The sequence below is a fragment of the Haliotis rubra genome, unplaced genomic scaffold (assembly GCF_003918875.1).
Source record: "Haliotis rubra isolate DU_JTF1 unplaced genomic scaffold, ASM391887v1 Scf268, whole genome shotgun sequence".
Classification (NCBI taxonomy): domain Eukaryota; kingdom Metazoa; phylum Mollusca; class Gastropoda; order Lepetellida; family Haliotidae; genus Haliotis; species Haliotis rubra.
This window is the reverse complement of record NW_025766758.1, coordinates 932,044-952,873: the sequence shown is the minus strand read 5'-3', so window position 1 is coordinate 952,873 and position 20,830 is coordinate 932,044. Positions and strand designations below refer to the sequence as shown.

Here is a 20,830-nt window from a genome sequence, read left to right as displayed (position 1 = left end):
CAGAACTATACACATATTTCCTATAGCATATGATAAGGAATAAAGGAAAGACGGCATAAACATAAGCAAGAACCTTCTACATCAGACTGTCTTTATACGGAAGCCTAATACTGCCACTATTGTATCATAACATACTTCTCGTTGCTTCGATTATTTTGTCGGTGCTTGTATTTTCTGGTTATTTCAAATACCTTTTCGTTGCTTTGATTAATTTCTCGTTGCTTCAAGTTTCTGTAAAAACACTTCGTAAATTCGAGTAAATTCGAGTAAATTTCGAGTATTTACTCGTTGCTTCGAGTATTTTCCCATTACTTCAATTAATTTCTCATTGCTTCGAGTATTTTCTCGTTCCTCCAGCTATCTTTCTTTCTTCTTTCCACCATATAGCTGGAATATTGCTGAGTGCGACGTGAAACTGAACTCACTCACTCACTCACTCACTCACTATATTTTATACAGGACATCGACATGGCTGTAGCCCCGCTGACAGTAACACAAGAGCGTGAGAAGGTTATGGACTTCGTCTACCCCTACTACTACGACACAGGGGCAGCTCTCTATAAACTGCCAGACAAAATGTCCAAGAAATGGCTAACTCTGATCAGACCGTTTAAATGGGAAGTGTTTCTATGTTTAGGAATGGTTTTTATCGGCATGACGTTTCTTCTCAGTGGAATGGAATTCGTAAACATTCGTAAAAAGAAACTCCCCATGACCGCGGCGGACATTCTGGGCTCCAGTGTGTGGCATATATCCGGAACCTTTTTCAGACACGGTATGTACAATATTTTGGGGGATGTACATACCATCATATAAGGATATAGTGGTATGTCACATAGTGACCCGTGAAGATCCGGGTTAGAATTTGTCTTCAGCAACCCATGCTTGTCGTAAGAGGCGAGGAACAGGATCGGGTGGTCAGGCTCGCTGACTTGGTTGACAAATGTCATCGTATCCAAATGCGTAGATCGATGTTCATGAAGTTGATCACTGGATTGTCTGATCCAGACTCGATTATTTACAAACCACCGCCATATAGCTGGAATATTGCTGAGTGTGACGTTAAACAACAACCAAACCGAATCAAATAGTGCCGCGGATGCTATTCCATCAGGCATCGGATGATTTATATTTAATTTCCTAAAGTAAATGTAATCGAAATAGAATAGTCGGGGATTTATAGTGTTTTAATGTTCTCTATTCAATCAAAGCTGGGAAGGTCTTTCAAATATGGGGCGGTGGGGTAGCCCAGTGGTCAAAGTTTCCTCGTCACGCCGAAGACCCGGGTTCGATTTCTCACATGGGTACAATGTGTGAAGCCCATTTCTGGTGACCCTCGCCATGATATTGCTGGAATATTGCTAAAAGCTACGTAAAACTATACTCACTCACTCTTTGAAAGGTTTCAAATGAAATGCAAAGTAAAACAAAATGAAAAGCCATAATACATGTACATTCAATTTCATAATACTTTAATGTCACAAAATAAATATGAGTGTTTTAAACAGCATGTGGTTTAATGTTTAGGTAGCAACAGTCTTCCTAAATCCTCACCTGGGCGCATACTTATCAGTTTCGTGTGGTTATTCTGTATCATCATGGTTGCCGCGTACAGTGGGAATCTCATCGCTTTCCTCACAGTGTCCAAGAATTACCCTCCTTTTAAAACACTGGCGGAGGTGACTGAACAGACTGACTACACCTGGGGAACAGATGGGGGAAGCATGTGGACTACTCTCTTCCAGGTATACAAAACAACACCAGGTGTCTTACCTGAACAACTTATTATAATTAGCATTTGCTTGTTCAAATATATACTACCCATGAAAGGTTTAGACTCACTAGTGTAAATGTAGCCACTTACTTCAGTCAACTGTTCTGAACTAAATGTTGCAAAAACTGTAAACTGATAACTGTAAACTCATTTAATGTTTTGATGGTATATTTTTGACAACATGTCCAACTTTACCTGAGCAAAGACATTCCTTCCCAAACTCAGAATGGAACTCAGGAAATGGTCTCAAAAACGCAACCTGATCTCGTAGATGGTAAGGTGTTCTCCATGTTTTTCATGCAACTCATGCTGCACGTGCTGTTCACAAGGACCATCCCTATAAAATGCACCCCAAACCTGGTTGAAACATTCACATTACAACGTCAGCAGGATGACGCGACTCACGACAGCTGAGAGGAACCAGGCGCTAGGAAGACTTGAATCTGGCCACACTGCACAAGCCATTGCCAATCACTTCCAGGTCAACGTTCGGACCATCTACAGGCTGCAGTAACGTTGCCGGGCCACCAACACCACAAATGATCGCCCCCGTACTGGCAGACCAAGGGTGACCACAAGACGACAAGACAGCCATGTTGTGCGACAGCATGTACAGAATCCCTTCATGCAGGCATCCGAAACAGCACGCCAGACAATGGGGACACACAGAAGACCAATCAGTACTGATACAGTACGCCGACGTCTTAACAGCGGGAACCTCCATTGCCGTAGACCTTACCGTGGACCTATCCTCACCTACCCCTCGTCATCGGCGTGAACGTCTACAGTTTGCCCTACAACACCAAAACTGGCGATACAGGCAATGGAGAACTGTTCTGTTCACAGATAAGAGTCGGTACTGCGTATCAACTGCAGATGGCAGAACACGAATATGGCGACGATGTGGTCAGCGTTACTCAGACCAATGTGTTATGGAAAGAGACTCACGGGGAGGTGCAAGCATCACGGTATGAGGTGGAATAGGCCTGAACCAGAGAGTGGGTCCTGTGGTGTTCCTGAACCTTGGTCCAGGGAGAGGAGGCGGCATCACAGCGGTGCGCTACATCGACCAAGCTCTCAGACCCCACGTCATACCACATTTCGCACGTCACCGGAACAACATTTTCCAGCATGATAACGCCCGGGCCCATACTGCCAGAGCTTTACGGGACTTCCTACAGCAGGACGGTGTCAACATTATGCCGTGGCCAGCCCTTAGTCCTGATTTAAACCCAATTGAACATCTTTGGGATGAAATTCAGAGGAAACTGAATAATATCATACCAAAGCCGAACGCAGCCGATTTATTACGCCAGGCCTTTCTCAGAGTGTGGTTCCAGGTGCCAATGGTCTTCTTCAACCGATTGGTGCACTCCATGCATAGACGCTGTGCTGCAGTTATTGCCGCTCGTGGTGGTCATACTAGATACTGAAGTCAAGAGTCTGAATGGACTGCAAACGTTCACGTAATGTCTTGAAATTGCTGAGTTATTTATTGATGTGTCAAAAAATGTTTTTGATCCGCTTATTTTGTCCATTTCTGTAATGATTTGATTACAGAGCCTATCTAATTTTGAATTTGTACTGACGTTTATTTTGCTGCTGAGCATATATACATAACATATAGTGAGTGCTTTAAGTGAGTCTAAACTTTTGATAGGTAGTATATGATTTTATTACCCACGTGGTCAACGTATGGGTAGTTGCATACTAATCTCGTACGTCACACGAGTGTCGTATCGCGTTGACCTGTGTCGTAACGACTTGACCTGAGATTCTTTGATTGGATAACCGATGACCTCTCAATTAGGTCACATTCTGACGTAACTATTTTTTCATTCATAACAAACACGTGAATTCATTCATTCTACAACTTAAATGCATTGTGGGAATGTAAACTTTGCGAACGCTTGCCGTGTCGCTGTTTAATTGTGAGTCGAACTGAGACATTATATCCGTCGGAAAACATAAACGCAATGTTTCCACCAGTGATGTTAGCCGAATGAAGCAACTGCAAACCAAGAAACAGGGTGCTACGGAGTAGTTTACTGTAGGAGGCTGTACGAGGCGATGACAACTGACATGCATCGTGACGTCGGTTACCAAGGTAGTGACGTCATTACAGTGTGACGTCATGCAAATATTGTACTACCTCTTTATGAAACCGGTGTCGGTTTGAAACCATAAAAATAACAAAAATACGCTATTTTGTCAATTTAATGCATGTAAGACGTGGGTAATAAATAAAATACCACACTCGGTCTCATTACATACGAATTATACGAAACGAGTGTTCTTCCTATGGTATCTGACCTCGCTTTCGCTCGGTCAGATACCATAGGAAGAACACTCGTTTCGTATAATTCGTATGTAATGAGACCGATTGTGGTATTCTCTATATATTATTATATTAATTGATATACCAATCATTTTACCCGTGTTAATCCGGTTGAGAACGGATCTTCAGCAACCCATGCTTGTCGTAAGAGGCGACTAAAAGGATCGGGTGGTCAGTCTCGCTGACTTGGTTGACACATGTTATCGCATCCAAATTGCGTAGATCGATGCTCATGATATTGATCAATGGATTGTCTAGTCTAGTCTTGATTATTTGCAGACCACCGCCATATAACTGGAATATTGCTAGCAAACAAAACCGAATCATGTTATGGTTGAAGAAGGTCTTACATTTTATAAGATATAAATTATAGGCTCATCTGAAAATCAGTGGCGATAATCAATTCACTACACACACTTTTTGAAATGGCCGATCATTTTTACAGACATCCAATAGAAGTGATTACAAGAAGATATGGCAGGGTATAATGAACCACAACAGAAGTAACTCGGAAGTTCTGAGTTTGAATCAAGGTCTTCATAGGAGTCACGTTGAAGATGGATCCTACATCTTCATCTTCGACCGGGACGTGATCGACATCTGGTCCCTTGACAATTGTAACTTGATATTGCTTGAAGAAACGTTCTACCAAATAACCTATGCCGTGGGACTACCTCAGAATTCTCCCTATGGAAGATTGATATCGGAAAAGTGAGTTTCAGTTCCATTTAAATTCTCAATATGCTCATTGAAGTACAACATAACATTCTACCAGATAACGTTTTAACGTTTGCCACAGGGCTGCCTGTACACTAGAATTCGACAGACACATTTCATTTCAAAATTTTCATTATAACGGTTATGTTATAGATTTTGAACATTAATGTGGCCCTTCTTTAAGTGTCATTTAGAAGCAGGTATGATGAAGAACACTTTATATGGACAACTTCTTAATTGCAATAGATGCGACGTTTCAGTGCAGCTACTAACACCGTTATCAAGCAAGTGATACACAACATCAGCAATGTCATCACACTGAACATCAACCTCTTCAATTGTATGACCTCAAATACTAGTATCCTTCATGTAAATATTCTCCTTGTCCATAATGTTGTGTAGCACTTGCTTGATAACGGTGTTAGGATCTACACCGAGACGTCTCATCTATTGCAATAAGGAGTTTTCAATCCATAAAGAAGTGTTCCTCTTCATTAATGCGACCATTTTGTCCAAATGTGTCTTAAATGTCTTGCCAATGCAAACAATACACTTAACATCCATCTATGACATGTTGGATGGAAAATATTATTTCATTACTAAAGATGGACCAGAAAGCAATGAATATGAACTTGAACACATTTCTTCTTTCAGGATGTTGAAAATTGAACAAAGCGGATTACTCCAGATATGGAGAAGTAGGTGGTGGCCGAAGGGGAGTGGATGTGCAGGGAAGACCCAAGTTCAGGCCAAAATAATTGAACTTATTGACCTACAGAGCGCATTCTACTTTTTGGGAGTTGGCCTTTGTACGGCTCTTCTGGTGTTGATGGGAGAGCGTTTACGACAATGCTGCACATGAGTGTAACTAGTAAAGTCTTGTTGATGCAGAATCACATTCGTGCCTATGTGTATTGTAAGTAGGGATGGAATTCGACCTCATTAGTACTTGCTTGTTAATAAATAATGTTGTGTTAGATTAAGGTGGGTAAATCATCTCGGTACTCAGTGGCGAATACCGGCATTCCACACAAGAGACATTCATGCATTATTTGTGAGGTTGTTAGAAACATCTGAACATTCCGTGGTGTTATTTGAACTTCCGCTGCGCAAAACAGTGTGTGTGGAATATAATGAAGTCATATCACCGGCAATTTTCTCTTTCACGTCAAGACAACAAGATTTTGTCGCAGTTTTCATTGTTCTCAATCGTGATCTGTTAACAAATGTCAGGATTAATTAATCGAGTCCGGACCAACTGGATTTTGCTGTATTATCATTATTTACAATACATGCTTTAATGCCTTGCCAAAGTCATTAGTTACTCTTCCCTTTGATATGGATGTTATTGAGTGTAGCTGAGTGGTTCGATTTCTGTTTGAACAATATATCACTGTCTGCTTGTTGATACTAGTTGAATGTAATGAATTTTGTAAATGTCTACAAACAACGCGTGGATCACCATCAGTTCTAATAGTGGAACCCACGATCATCGGATCCTTGGGTGAAAAGGGAACACTCGCTGCACATAGGTTAAACAACTGGATCACCCGTCATCACTTGAGTAATGACAAGCGTGAGTGAGTTATTATTTAACGTCACATCGGCAATATTTCAGCCATATCGTGACGAGAACACTTGACATTGAAATAGAATATATATAGATAGTACAAAAACCTGCCAGTAATGACAAGATGGAACATTACAGCTGATTCATGCACATGGATGTTCCTGGAATGTTTGTGGCAATAATAATCCAGTAAAGATATTATACACTAGAAACTAAGTCAACGGCTATCTTGAAGTGATAAAATGAATACATAGCTACGTCACGTTACACAATATTTAGATGAAAGTATGGGCTGTCATTTTTCACATCACAATTGATTGATGTACGGAGCTATTTCTGGGTTGTTTGTGGCTATACCAATCCTGTAAAGAATAGTTTCATACACTACTAGAAAAGTACATTCTTCGGTCCTCTTCAGTTGATAAATAAATATTATAGTTACGTCACGTTACACAAATATTGAGATGAAAGTGTGGGCTGCAGATGATTGTGTATCCCTCTTCCAGCATCTTCGAGGCAATCAAGAGCCCGGTAAATACTCAATGGGCATCTTCATTAAGATTTCTGGTGTCCCCCGCCGTGATATGGCTGGAATATTGCCAAAAGCGGCGTAAAACCAAACTCACTCACTCATTAAGATTTTTTTCATAAATGAGACAATTTCGAGAGAAATCTTTCTTGGATACTTCCGACGATTGATTATGCACCAATACATAAGTGATTGTTAACGAAGTGTTGAACTATATACGAATGATGTGTTAATCAATGATGAACTTTGCTGTTATTAGGATGACCAATAATGTGGCAGCACGGATCTGCTGTGTGGTGAGGCACCACAATCGAGTGTGTTTAATTTCCCAGACAGTACTTGCTCTTATACAAAGAAATCGGAGAAATCATATATTTACCTTTGCTGTGCTAACACGGTGATTATTGCATGAGATCTCACCACCTGTCTACTCGATAATCTTCATTTTCCGAACACACGTTTTGATCAATAGTGTCTTATACGAAGACAAAACTGATTTCCTTGATAAAATAGATCATTGTATAATGATTTCTTTACATCAGTTAGGTTTTGAGGGAGATTATAACAGGATGGAATAAAAAGTAGCTTGTAATTTCTGTAATGTTTTTGAAGACAATACAGACGAGAGACCATGAGGGTCAAAATAGCAAATGGTAAATGTTAAAGTGTGTAGACGGAATTACTTCAGCTTCCTGTCTAATTCGATCACGCAGTTGCCATAATTCTGAAACACGGTAATATATCTATGTGACATTTTTTAGTCATGGTATTGTTTTAGCATAATGTGTTATCGTTGGCTCGAAGTCCTCAAAACTGCAGAAAGAGGCCATGATTCACAATTTGTATGTGTGTTTTGTTGGAGCGTGATAATCATACCTTTGGGGACGTTATTTAGAGAAGGCGACACTCCTGACGTTTGACGTCACAACAACAAGACAACCATATTCGGTTGTTTTCTTTCTGCGAAATGAATGATACATAACATGTACATTAACAGCTCGGACAAGTCATCCATTGAGACCAGTTGGGGGTAGTAGCGTACACAACCGGTTGACGGAGTACAATATCTTGTCCCCCCGTCCAGCAATACCACCAATTTGCTTCTAAGTCAACGCCTAGGTTGGTGTAGACCGCATTTGAGGTTCGGAAGTCACAGTATACAGTTCACGGCTGTGTTTACGTTTCATCTGAACAGATCCTGCACAATTCTACAGGTGTCCAGAACATTGTAGCGACGCTTGCGTTACTCAAGTCGTCAGTTTGCTTGTTGGAATGTAATGGTATGGGGCAGCATCACAACTCTTGGGTGAACACAACACATTATTTTAATGACACTTAGATTTGCATACACTACATTGTTGGATATGTTGTCTTACCCTTCGAGCAGGGACATAACGTCATCTGCAGCGGGGTTTTACCCGCCCACATGCTGCATGTGCTGTGAGATACCTTTGAGTCAGCATAACACTGCGCTGCTATGGACGACAGTTTCTCCAGATCCCTCCGCCATGGAACATATCTGGGATATGATGGCTGGACCCCTACGACAGGATCAGGACGCCCGTAACGTGTTCTTGTTTAGGCCAATATTTGATTGAGGCACTGTTTTTAATGTACCGTCGTTGCTTCAACTGCATCAGCGCAATTTCTCATCAGCCTGATATTGACACTGAGTTGTCACACCATCACTCTATTAGTGCGAGTCACTCTGTCTCCAGGTATGAATTTGGTCAACGAAAGTGTTAAAACACTGATCAGACGAATACTTAAATATTCTGATCTTATTTCTAGCAACATATCATGTACACATCTTAATATGAACCACGCCTTTTGTTTTCTCTTGTATGTACGTTGATTGGAAGTGTTTTAAGGCTTAATTGAATTGCGTAAATGTGAAATCTTGATTGTAAACAGCATGGTGTCATAGTGGTTTGTGCACACAAAATTTCAAAGTTCAGCAAATGGTTTTGCTGTCACAAGGGAACAGGAACCCAATATTTTCTTCAGAAATGTTGCAAGGATTTGTGACTGGATGAAGCATGGGTTCATCACTTGCTGTCTGATTCAGTCAAAACAGTGGAAGCATTTGATAGAAGGTAAAAGGATACGAGTCCATGTTCTGGGATGCCGATTGTGGCATGAATGTGGAGTATCCTTAAAATGCAAATCAATGAGAGGAGATATTATGCAGCACATCTGAACATTGAACAATACGGGAATGTTGGAAATTGTTGTCTCTTCTTAGCCACCATCATATTCATCAAGTGAAGATGTCTTCTTATATCACAAAACCAACATTCATATCAGGCTTAATTGTTTGCTAACTTGACAGAATGGAGCATTGCCAGAAGTGGGGCTCAGGTGAGAATTGGAGAATCACTAATGACCTCGCGCACATGGATATGGGTATCCATTACAGTGGCCTTCAAAGGGTGCCATCAATGTGTAAATATTCATAGGATCAATCATGATATATGCCTTTAATGTCGAATATCATCCTTTGGCCTAAGTGGAATCGTTATCCAATAACTGAGTCTATGGGTCAGCAGTCGATGTATGAATAGTTTATGTACATTTGGTAAACAGTCTAGAGATCCCTCGGCCATTATGTATTGGCTTAGTACTGGGAATTGATTCATGAAAGTCTTTGAAGGCCAAACATTCAGCCGTGCCTATATTATGTTACACGAAGGATGAGAGATGAATTGAGATGGCAGAACTGTGAATCTGTGAATGAGGTATCAAGTCAAGTCAAGTCAAAAGGTTTATTGTACAGAAGGCCTCTGGCCCATATACAAGAGAGTATGTATACCTCATACTGTTACACACAGGAAGTAACACGTTCTTTAAACAGTTCATTTCTTTTTACTAGCGCATGTTTAATATATAGTGAAAGGTTTAAAATATGGGATTCGATATTAGTCGTTAAAATATATACGAGAGCTTTCAATGGCGGCATCTCTAACAAATAATCTTTAATATATTTCTTTCGAAGGTCACTATAAAATGGACAGACGAAGACAAAGTGAATTTCATGCTCTATTTCTATATCGCATAACTGACAGATTCGTTTCGATTTTGCAATGGAATGTTTTCTTCCTTCATTTACAAAAAGGTCTAACAAACCTAGCCGATATTTAATGAAATGCTTCCTTAAACTTTCCGTCGTGAGTATTGATAAATAAATTTCTGGTTGAAGTGAGGTCTTGAAAGTTCATTAAAATCGACTGTTGGAAACGTCCATATTATATGAAACTTCTAGACATGTTCTCGACTGGGATTGTTGACCAGGTCCTCCCTCATTCGCTGTGCAGAATTGCGTCCCTTTGGCACGGCAGGATCTATGATCGTGGGTTTGACATACCGTCAAAGAACGGAAATGCCGTCCAAAGCGGCCTTGAAACAAACTCACTATTTCACTCACTCATATTCTAAAAGGGCTATAATGGGATTTGACTTGACTACTTACATCTTCAAACTACATCATTGGTCCGACTTTTATGAAAAACAGTGGTCAAAATATCAACATAGTTCACTTACTTCTAATGTACATTGTTAATATTTTATTACTATCTAGTTTAATAGTGGTTTGACAGTAAATATATTTAAAACAAATCAACACGATTCCAGGATATTTTCTCGATGTTACTGGACGCAAATGTATATATGTGTGTGTATGTGTGTGTGCATATGTCTGTGTGCGTGCGTGCATGCATGTATGTATGTATAATGAAAAAGTTGACGTGTTTATTCAGAAACCGTTTATTCGTGAATTTATGCATTCAACATTAAAATACTTTACATTAAAAATTTGCTCCCAGCTTTCATATATGAGTTTCTGATATGCTACCACAATAGAATACTATGTACAATCGTTACATTTACAATTTCATCTCATAAATACACGAGATCGAAGGAAAAAACACAAACGATGAAAGAAACATATGATGAATTCACCGTCATGAGATGTGATATTTTTACTATCCAATAAAATGTTAAAATAATATTGACAGTATTGACCCGCTTTGGGATAATTCAAAAACAGGAATTCATAAATGTGTAGATGACATTACATGTACCGGAAATGTAGAAGACTGATGAAAAGGGACTATACTTAACACCAATAATTAAATATCAGTTCTTGGTTTTAAGGATTTCAAATGCAAGAAAGGATCTCAATTCTTTAAGCGCAAGATAAGATTTTGTGAAAGTGTTTCTATTAAAAATAAATACAAGCTGTCGTGGAAAGAGAAATGTATGTATCATGGATACTCAAATAGGATCGGAATTTCTAATATTTTCATGTAGCGGGGGGAGATATTTCAACAATGATTTCAGTTGGGCTGCACAAAAGGTGGACACCATTCAGGCTATCACAGAGAACAACTATCAGGATATATTCATCAATCCTATATGTTAAGAATGATGTTGTTGAATTCATTCAGTTATAACATACATGTAAAAGAAGTCTTGGGTTAAAATGGTCAATGAATGAGTAATAGGATATTAGTGTGTGGACACATACGCATACATAAGATCACAGTTGGTTGGAACTGTTAAACAACATGTGATTATATGATCGTGTAAGCCCTATATAAATGCGACTGTGCACGTCCTTTAACATGATCAAGAAAGAGTGGCTATGTTAGGTTTGTGATTAGTATGCGTCAAATACGTCTGTATCATTAATGTTTAAATCATTAAACAAAGCATCGTTGGTGCTTTAAAGGAAGTGTCACTCGTATAAGTGAGTGAGTGAGTGAGTTTGGTTTTACGCCACACTCAGCTATATTCCAGCTATATGGCGGCGGTCTGTAAATAATCGAGTCTGGACCAGACAATCCAGTGATCAACAGCATGAACATCGTAGCTATAATTCCTTTTAGCATTCAATCAAAAAGTGTAGACAAGTAGAGGTGGTAGAAAACATAGTATTCGCACAATGCATAAAAGAACAAATAACAGGACTGAATACATTTCACTCTCGCTGTTGCTACTACGGTGCTAAATTCATCCATACTTCACCGTATCATATAACATAGATATAACAAAGACAAACTGTTATTCTAAGAGACTAGTCTATATGTGTCCATCATTCAACGATGGGGGGAGGTGGGGTAGCCTAGTGGTTAAAGCGTTCGCTCCTCACGCCGACTGCCCGGGTTCGATTCCACACATGGGTACAATATGTGAAGCCCATTTCTGGTGTCCCCCGCCGTGATATTGCTGGAATATTACTAACAGCGGCGTAAAAACCCAACTCACTCAATCATTCAACATTGAACATGACAGAATCATTCATGTATCAATCCATATCATATGTAATAATGTATTGCAACCGCTACTATTAAAATATGCTGCTTAGTATGGGCTAATGGCCTTTTCATGAAAGCAAATACATAATTGCAAACCACATAATTATAATTGTTTTATGTTGATAGATAATATATCTGAGAAAGTTGATTATGTAAAGGTTTATCCGCAAGCTACAGTAAAACATTCGGATTAACGACTTTCAGGATGGCGAATCATTGATAATTAGTAATTCCTCTTAAGTAAGCGTTACCAACAGAATCAACGTTTCCGACTGAATGATTTATGTACATGCAGAAACCATTTACAACGTTACAGTTGAGAGTAAAATCGGAACGTTTCTATGATCAAACATCCAGAGAAGTATATTTAAAAAATATCTACACATTCAATTTGGTCTTAGGAACACAAAATCTGGCCAGTAGGAGGTTCTCGATCCCTAAGGCAAAGGCTGCCAGGAAGATACCAATAGCAATCAGATAAAATGCACTCTGTAGGTCCATAAGTTCTATCGGTCGAGAACTGGCTTTGCCTTCGTCAAGACATGAATTCTCACGAGGCCACCATTTTCTTTTCCAGGTAAGGAACAATCCGCTCTGGTCAATCTTCAGCATCCTGAATAAGACAAGCAAATCTTAATTCAGAGTGTGAGATGGTATTCTGCCGGTGATCCTTTATGCATTTGATTAACCATTCTTTAACTGAAAATATATCTGATGCATAAACATATTATATTTTTCAGCATCACAAACAAAATACATTTCCATTCAACCATACAGTTTCAGCGGTTTTCATTCAGCCGGTTTCATCAAGCATTAAACGTCGACAGCCTGTGTCACTCGTGGCTTTTATCTCACATCAACTTGACGCTCTCTATATACCCTGAATACTGTTCAAATCGGCGTTGAACCCGTCCCACTCACAAACTCACAAACATAAATTAACTACAGGTATCAACATACGTGTCAGAAAAAATATCCGCATAAGGTGATTCTTTAGGAAGCCCAATTGCATACGTGAAGGGAAGAAGTGCCTCTTTGGTGATTGCTAGGTCGCAGTGATTTGACAGCCATGGAGTCAAAGACTCTTTGTCGCAGAAGAAAACATAGGCTCCATCCAGCACCTTCTGCATGTGGACGTCCGCAGATTGAGACAGAACATCATCATCGTCAACCAGGAAATGCTGTATACCTTGCCAGAGTATTCTGTTTGATTCACCCTTGCCTTCCTACGTTAATACCATGTACAAACAAAATAAATAATAAGATATATTCTAAGATGGTTTAACATAGCAAAAGCTCTGTTAAACGTAATTAATATCATTGATACATACATTACTATATTCAAAGTCACATAATCGTCAAACATTAGTACTACGATTAAACGTTTCAGATATTTGACAAGCAATCTTCGTTAACAGCTGTTTTGCAATAATGTTTGACAGATGTAAAATGCTTATGATATTGGAGTATGAACCAACAGTTGGTATTAGAAAGAGACTTGTTTTAGGAAATGGACAGAATTCTTTATGAAACGAATGAGTTTAAACACTAACTTCAAGGTATGTAACATAGGAGCTGCCTCCAACGATGCCCCATCTGTATTCGTTCTGCGATGCTATATCTGCTATGGTGCTGAATGGCAATATATCTCGATTCACAGTGAGGAAAGCTATTAGAGTTCCACTGTAAGAAGCAGCGATTACAATGCAGAACAACCACCAAAACCCAACCAGAATTCGTCCAGACTCAGATCGTGGTTGTTGGCTGCCACCTGCAATATTTGAAAGCATTATACGAAAATGGAGTCAGTTGAGGTATGCACTGGTTGTGATTTTAAACAAATATTTTTGTTCAACGCCGCACTATTCCAGCTGGATGATGGCGGTCCTTTATAAGACTAGTCAGGATCCGTGATATAGTTGCGGCAAAGACAAAATGCTAATTTCGTTACTTGTGACGACCCGTGAAGATCAGGGTTGGAATTGATCTTCAGTAAGCCATGCTTGTCGTAAGAGGATCGGGTGGTGAGGCTTGCTGATTTGGTTGACACATGTCATCGTATCCCAATTGCGTAGATCGATGCTCATGCTGTTGATCACTGGTTTGTCTAGTCCAGACTCGATTATTTACAGAAAGCCGCCATATAGCTGGACTATTGCTGAGTGCGGCGTAAAACTAGACTCACTCACTCACCGTTACCTGTGGCAATAATTGTGTTTCATTATGATTACTAAACACGGGCTGATAACTTGGACGGATTCGTACCATTGGAAATACGTTTAAAGATGTCATTTTACCACAGTTCAGTGTGCTTATAATCGGTTGGAGTAATGCTACATTGACCTGTGATGTGTATAGCCTTACCATGTGACAGCATAGCCCCATATAAGTACCAGAGGCTCTCCTGGAAGTAGCTGCTTCCTATTGGCGCGGTGAGATCACTTTTCAATGATGACCAAATCATTTCCATCATACACAACAAAGCTGCAACGACAACCAAGGAAATGGCCAAGCACAAGAGAACCGTTCCTTTAAACGGTTTGATCAACTTCAACCATTTTGTGCGATTAGGGGTCCGGAAGTTTATAGATGCCCACAGCCTGATCATAGTAATAGGGAAACGTGAAGTCCATCACTGCTTCTCGTTCCACAGTTACGGACAGTGGTGCCACGGCCAGATCCAGTTCCTGGAAGATAACGACAGGTACTATCATCACATTGCCAACATGGATGATGTGTACTGTTGACGAGAACAGGTATCCAAAGGTGATTAATGGATTATTTTTTAAATTATGATTCCATATATTCCATATATTCTGTGAGGGAAAACACACTAATGAATACACTTGGATAATTCAGCTCATGACAAGTCTGTTAAAGAACAGAAAATTGTATAATCATGTGCATATTAATAGTTCTGAAAATATGAATAGAACATCGCAACACTAGTACACACATGTTACCCTTTCCATACTGCCATACAACAGAGTTATGTAGTTTGACATATCACTTTGTCATATACTCCTCACAAAAAAATATGCAACAAGTATTTTCAGTGTAATATCTTTATCAATCTCGATAGCGATTTTTGCCGACATGTTACTGAAAGGTAAATATTCAAAGAATAGACAACCTTTAGTGACTGTCAAATTGATTTATCTGATAACATTGACAACATCACCAGAACACAACCACCCTCAGAAACAACATGCAAAATGTGTGGCATGAATGTGCTCCGCTCTTCACACATGCACCTTGATCGGTGTAAACCTGCCTGTAATCATTCCTCTGCTACAACAAGCGGGTCCTAACTTCATTTTTATGGATGATAATGCCCGTCCATGGATGATAATGCCTGAGAAAGAGTTTACGGTCTCCAAGTTCACCACGAGACTCTGGATGACCTTGAGCAGGCGTTACAGAGAGAATGGCAGAACATTCCGCAACAGCAACTTTAAAGGCTCATTTGATCAATGCAAAGACGTGTAGAAGCTTGCATTTGTGGTCATGGTGGTCATACGCGTTACTGAACTTTGCTTCACTGTCAAAACTGACTTGAACCTTAATGTTAACATTTTGCTCCATCACTGCAGCACATTTTGCACGACTGTTTCACGGGTACATGCTTTTGATGATTTGTAAGTCTATTATTGCTCAATACCATTTCATTTCATTTTGTTAATCGTGTGTACATATGTTTCACCTTTCTATTGCATCATTCCATGATTTGCAATTTCAATAAATGAAAATGTAATGAGACTAAAAATTTGTGTTGCTTAACTTTTTGTGAGGAGTATATATGAGATGGCATTACCCTCTTCTGCAGTTCGAGAATGAGCCCTGTCCATGAACCATTCAGAACCCGTCCAAATTCTTTATCCGCCGGAATAGCAACTTCAAAACTGCAATTGTATACACCAATATCAACTATATAGACCAATACATCGTTTCAATTGTGCATTTTTATCCGTTGGAGTGGATAAACGTCACACCCGTAACAAGCATACTATAATATCTGGCTTCGCGGTTTTTTTAATAGGCTCCTTTGTAATTTTCCTTCAAGTAATCGAAAAACTAGAAAATCAAAACTTCTGTATAGGTTCACCATGATTGTGTGCTGTCATATTATGCGACATAAAATTACATTCGTATCCAAATAACGTTTCACAGAATATACATCGCATAGAGAGTCATACAGTAATTCATATTTCTTTCCACTCAGTGAAATATGTAAAATCGATCACATGAGCTATGAAGCTTTGTAGACTATGTCGCTGTTATTGCTGCACAATATTTCAGATGAAGCTAATACGTACGTGAAGTTAAGCAAAGTTGAGATTTCTTCAAGAAGATCGAAGCATAGCCCCCCAAAGCCAGAACTCGATGTGTCGGATAGTATCACAAATGGATGCCACTATAACAGAAATATTGCAAAAGAATACCCAGTCTTGACTTTCCTCAGAAACCAATTCCGTTTGTATCATATGTTATACTTGGGTTTACACTTTCTCAGTAAAGTACAAATTCTAGTACCTTTTTGGGTCGAGTCCCATAGGAGTTTCGAACCCACACCCTCAGAGTCAGGCACCTAATCGCCAGCACACAAAGTCAGACGCCTACCGCGCCTACCATAAACGTCCTTCTACAGTATAGCAATTGTGTTTTGATGATTATGAAATAGAAGCATATCTTATGTGGTGACTAAATCAACGTTAGAGTGAGTAAGTGAGTTAGTTTTACGCCGCACTAAGCAATATCCCACCTATATGGCGGCGGTCTGTAAATAATCGAGTTTGGACCAGACTTTCCAGGGATCAACAGCATGAGCATCTATCTGCGCCATTGGGAACTGATGACATGTGTCCACCAAGTCGGCGAGCCTGACCACGAGTATATTTAATTGAGTACAAGATAATCACGCAACCTCCGCATTTTTGTAATAATTCAACGAAGCTGTGGCTACACATGTCACAAAGCAACTCACCACATTCGTTCCAACTTTTAATTTGCGCATATTGAACCCAAAGTCGGTGTTTGGAAAGACCTCTACATTCAGAGTCAGATGTCCATCCAGATCAAAGAATCCAACCGGGCTAAACTCTCGGCCCTCCTGTCTGTACATCAAGGTGTCTATCCGTCCCAACCAACTGTCTACGTCTTTCTCCAGCTGCTGAATGTGCAGTACATGGTTTGTATAAATATTATGGACGGGTGCAATTATTTTGAAATATTCGTAACTATAAAGAGTTATTCATTGTGTTCCAATTGTAATACATTGCATAGGTGAATAGTCAGCAAGGTGCAGTGGTGTGCAACGTTTAGAGAGAGTAGGTGAGTGAGTTTAGTTTTACGCTGCTTTTTAGCAATATTCCAGCAATATCACGGCGGGGAGCACTAGAAATGGGCTACACACACTGTGCTCATGTGGTGAATCGAACCCGGGTCCTTGGTGTGACTAGCGAACGCTTTAACCACTAAGCTACCCCACCGCCCATGCAATATTTAGACCTGTGCCATATCTAGACAAAGTTCTAGAAGGTACTACAGAGTATCACAGCCCTATATGTATGTGATTCTTTTTCTAAGGTATACTCATGCCAATAATGGTTGTCACCCCTTCAATTTTTTAATTGGAGGGGATGGGGAGTGAGGGGGGGAGGGGGTGACAACCATTATTGGCATGAGTATATATAAGGGGAAACTAATCCTTGGCCTTCATCTTGAATTACATCTCAAGTTACAAGAAGACCAGCAACTGTAAGATCATTCGTACACTGGATACTCAGCCTGTTTTGGAGATTTGACCATTGTTGCCGTGAGGTGAATACTACCATTATTGTCCTCCTCGCAATCATCACTGAATTTGTATCATACTGCCTGTGATTTGTACTACCACCGTATTGTGTACTGATACCTTAGTAGTGAATTGAATTAAAGTGTAAACCGTTAGTTGGTTTAAACCCACGTGCTTTTACAGCACGTAAACTATTGTGTCGATTTCAACCTATGGAACAACACGTAACAAAACTGACTTCAAGATGACCTGTCTTAGTTCTACACCCTTAATGCCGAACGTCAGGCAGGTCAACAACAAATACCATCTTTTAATGTCGTAAAAACGCCGTTCGAACCACCAACCTTCCGTTCTATGGCCTTACGAGAGAGCCACTTAACTATATAGGCGTTCGTAATGTTAAGGAAAACAACAACGTCATCTTCATGAAGTTATCCTTTCAAATTCTCTCAGATATTTATAAATTCTTTAGTGACGTACAACTGTCCTTGAACGACATATGTCAGCATCAAAACGTCCACCTGGAAAACTTTACCTGGACCATGTCGTGACTGGTTGTGACACTCGTCTCATTGGCTGTACAATGGTTGTAGGCAGTATGAAGATGCTGATGGAGATTAATCTGTAAGCAACAGTAGCCATAATTACTTGGTTTTACAGAATTACTTAAAATGTGATAAGTTTCTTGTCCCGGTAACTTTATCATTTTTATAATGTTGCATTGGTAATTGGAGACACTTTATGCAGTTTAAAATTAAATTTCAGCACGAAACTCCAGTAATGTACATTTAAGTTGGAGCATTTTGATGGAACGTGTGTTCTTTGTGTTTATGCTACTTTTCCATAAAAACTGTTTTTCAAAATAGGTGTGGCGATAGTTCATACATATTACCCTATATGATCCAATGGACTCCGCCGGTGGCACCGTGATCAAAGCAAGATTGTCTATCCCAAGGTCATGGGTATGGCACACATCTGAGACATTTTCTTGATAGAACAACCATTTCGAAAACTTCCAGATAGCTGTTTTGTTTTGATTCCTTTTGTCAAATACGTTCACCTGGAAATTTAAGGAGCCATTAATTCACCCACCCATTAATCAAATGGTGCAGTCTATTGGTGAGGATACAGTAACCAATAATGTAAAGCGTGAGTGAGTGAGTTTAGTTTTACGCCGCACTCAGCAATATTCCATCTATATGGCGGCGGTCTGTAAATAATTCGAGTTTGGACCAGACAATCCAGTGATCAACTGCTTGAGCATCGATCTACGCGATCGGGATAGCATGACATGAGATCCCGACCACCCGATCCCGTTAGTCGCCTCCCGACAAGCATGGGTTGCTGAAGATCAATTCTAACCCGGATCTTCACGTAACGGGTGTATAATGTAAAGAAACATACACAGTGATGAGCAATCCACCAAGTCATCTTACATAACCAAACGATCCACTGCAAGGCCTGCTTTCTACATGTCAAAACCTGTTTATTTATACTTATGAAACGAAAGAATTTTTATATGCTTAAGACGTTGAAGGATTCCAGTCTATTTTAATGTTTCAAGTATTTTCCCTCATAATCAAGACGTTATTCCGATACTTTTATAATCATTTATACACGAAAAGAAAAACGGAAATATATTCTTCTGTGTTTGTATGTCGCTGGCCCGCGGACCAATTCTAGTCCATACAGGACTCGAGTTAAGGAAGCACCATTGTAAATAGTTTAGTTACAGATACCTGTTCAAACAATGTGCTGAAACAGTCCAGTTTGCACATGACGAGGATGTTCCTGTCGTTGTTGGTGGTGTTGTTATAGAGTGACAACAGTTGTCCGTACGTGGCGTTCGATGTCATTTCCCCATCGATAATGTACGTAACAGCCTTTATTCCGTGTGAAGACAGCTTGTCAGAGAGATGTTTAACTGTATGTCCTGAAAACATTGAGTATATTTTAATTTTAAGTAGAACAATCAAATACAGGTATAGCAGGTTTTGTCAATCACAGATATTACACTTTTCCATAAGTTACGTACCCAACTGAATTTGAAATAAAAGAAACAATTCTGAAAGCATATTCTATTTATATTCTCCAATCCATGATCATTATACGATCAGCTTTAGCCTTGTTAAATGGTTAATTTGTTTAATTGAAAATTGACTTTAGGTCAGTTTAGTCAAATTAAACAGAAAGATACAGCTTGATTACAGCTACTTTTTTCAGTCAAGGTTGGGTTACGCATCACAGAGATTCAGATCAATTACCAAAATGTCAACATAATGGGCAATGGTACCTAGCGATATACCCTTTCCAAGGTGTCTTCGAAACTCCTTACTTATTGAAAAGAGAACCTTCAGGACGTGCTAACCTCTTGCGAATACCGGGTTTGCCTTTTTTCAACTGTTTCAGTGTTCAGGTATGTGTAAATAGTTTTTAAGTCCAGTTGCCTTTATCCAGACTCCTCTCAGCAACTGGACACAGTTTTCATACTTACCCATCCCAAAGTCATGAAATACAGACACAGTGTTCCACTGCAGCTTGCTGATCAAAATGGGCAACATCTCTTTGACTGGGTTAACGCTGTGTTGTCCAAATACATGAATGTCATCTTCGGCATCTTGACTCCAATCCGTATAGTCATTACACGGGGATATAGGAAGTGCAGGAGCGTAGGCAGCATGGCAGGTCAGGCCTACGTGATGAAACTCCGGTAACATGTGCGTGATCATACCGTGGCACAACTCTCGGTTCATTATGATGACTTCGTTGGCGGCGGGTGGCAGCACTGTTCGA

At 39.7% G+C, this 20,830-nt stretch overlaps 3 protein-coding genes across 6 annotated transcripts in view; 1 reads left to right on the top strand and 2 right to left on the bottom strand.

Annotated features, from left to right (window-relative positions):
* LOC124280474 (glutamate receptor ionotropic, delta-1-like) overlaps positions 1-6,235 on the top strand; it is a 39,046-nt gene extending 32,811 nt beyond the window's left edge. For all 4 annotated transcript variants that reach the window (XM_046716409.1, XM_046716412.1, XM_046716411.1 and 1 more), the window contains 4 exons: positions 460-775; positions 1,528-1,745; positions 4,558-4,823; positions 5,484-6,235. In XM_046716409.1, coding sequence (XP_046572365.1) covers positions 460-775; positions 1,528-1,745; positions 4,558-4,823; positions 5,484-5,691 — 1,008 coding nt within the window. In that variant the 3' untranslated portion in view covers positions 5,692-6,235. The remainder of the gene's footprint in view (positions 1-459; positions 776-1,527; positions 1,746-4,557; positions 4,824-5,483) is intronic.
* A 6,360-nt stretch (positions 6,236-12,595) lies between these two features.
* Positions 12,596-13,461, bottom strand: LOC124280460 (probable glutamate receptor). The gene is made up of 2 exons (XM_046716397.1): positions 13,204-13,461; positions 12,596-12,856 (listed from the first exon to the last, which is right to left on the bottom strand). Exons 1-2 carry the CDS (start codon positions 13,371-13,373, stop codon positions 12,622-12,624), a joined length of 405 nt encoding a protein of 134 aa, XP_046572353.1. The 5' UTR covers positions 13,374-13,461; the 3' UTR covers positions 12,596-12,621.
* A 323-nt stretch (positions 13,462-13,784) lies between these two features.
* On the bottom strand, positions 13,785-20,535 carry LOC124280454 (ionotropic receptor 25a-like). Its single transcript, XM_046716392.1, has 9 exons — positions 20,532-20,535; positions 19,777-19,970; positions 18,573-18,659; positions 17,228-17,413; positions 16,560-16,657; positions 16,058-16,145; positions 14,828-14,930; positions 14,608-14,727; positions 13,785-14,014 (listed from the first exon to the last, which is right to left on the bottom strand). The coding sequence occupies exons 1-9, from the start codon at positions 20,533-20,535 to the stop codon at positions 13,785-13,787; spliced, it is 1,110 nt and encodes a 369-aa protein (XP_046572348.1).
* Between the last annotated feature and the right edge of the window lie 295 nt (positions 20,536-20,830).

Coding starts and splice junctions, on each gene's coding strand:
- LOC124280460 (XM_046716397.1), bottom strand. CDS start 13,373: ATGCAGAAGGTGCTGGATGGAGCCTATGTTTTCTTCTGCGACAAAGAG. Junction 12,857..13,203: donor GCGGATATTTTTTCTGACAC/GTATGTTGATAC, acceptor TGTCTTATTCAG/GATGCTGAAGATTGACCAGA.
- LOC124280454 (XM_046716392.1), bottom strand. Junction 16,658..17,227: donor TAAAAGTTGGAACGAATGTG/GTGAGTTGCTTT, acceptor TTTCTGTTATAG/TGGCATCCATTTGTGATACT. Junction 14,015..14,607: donor TGGGGCTATGCTGTCACATG/GTAAGGCTATAC, acceptor CAAATATTGCAG/GTGGCAGCCAACAACCACGA.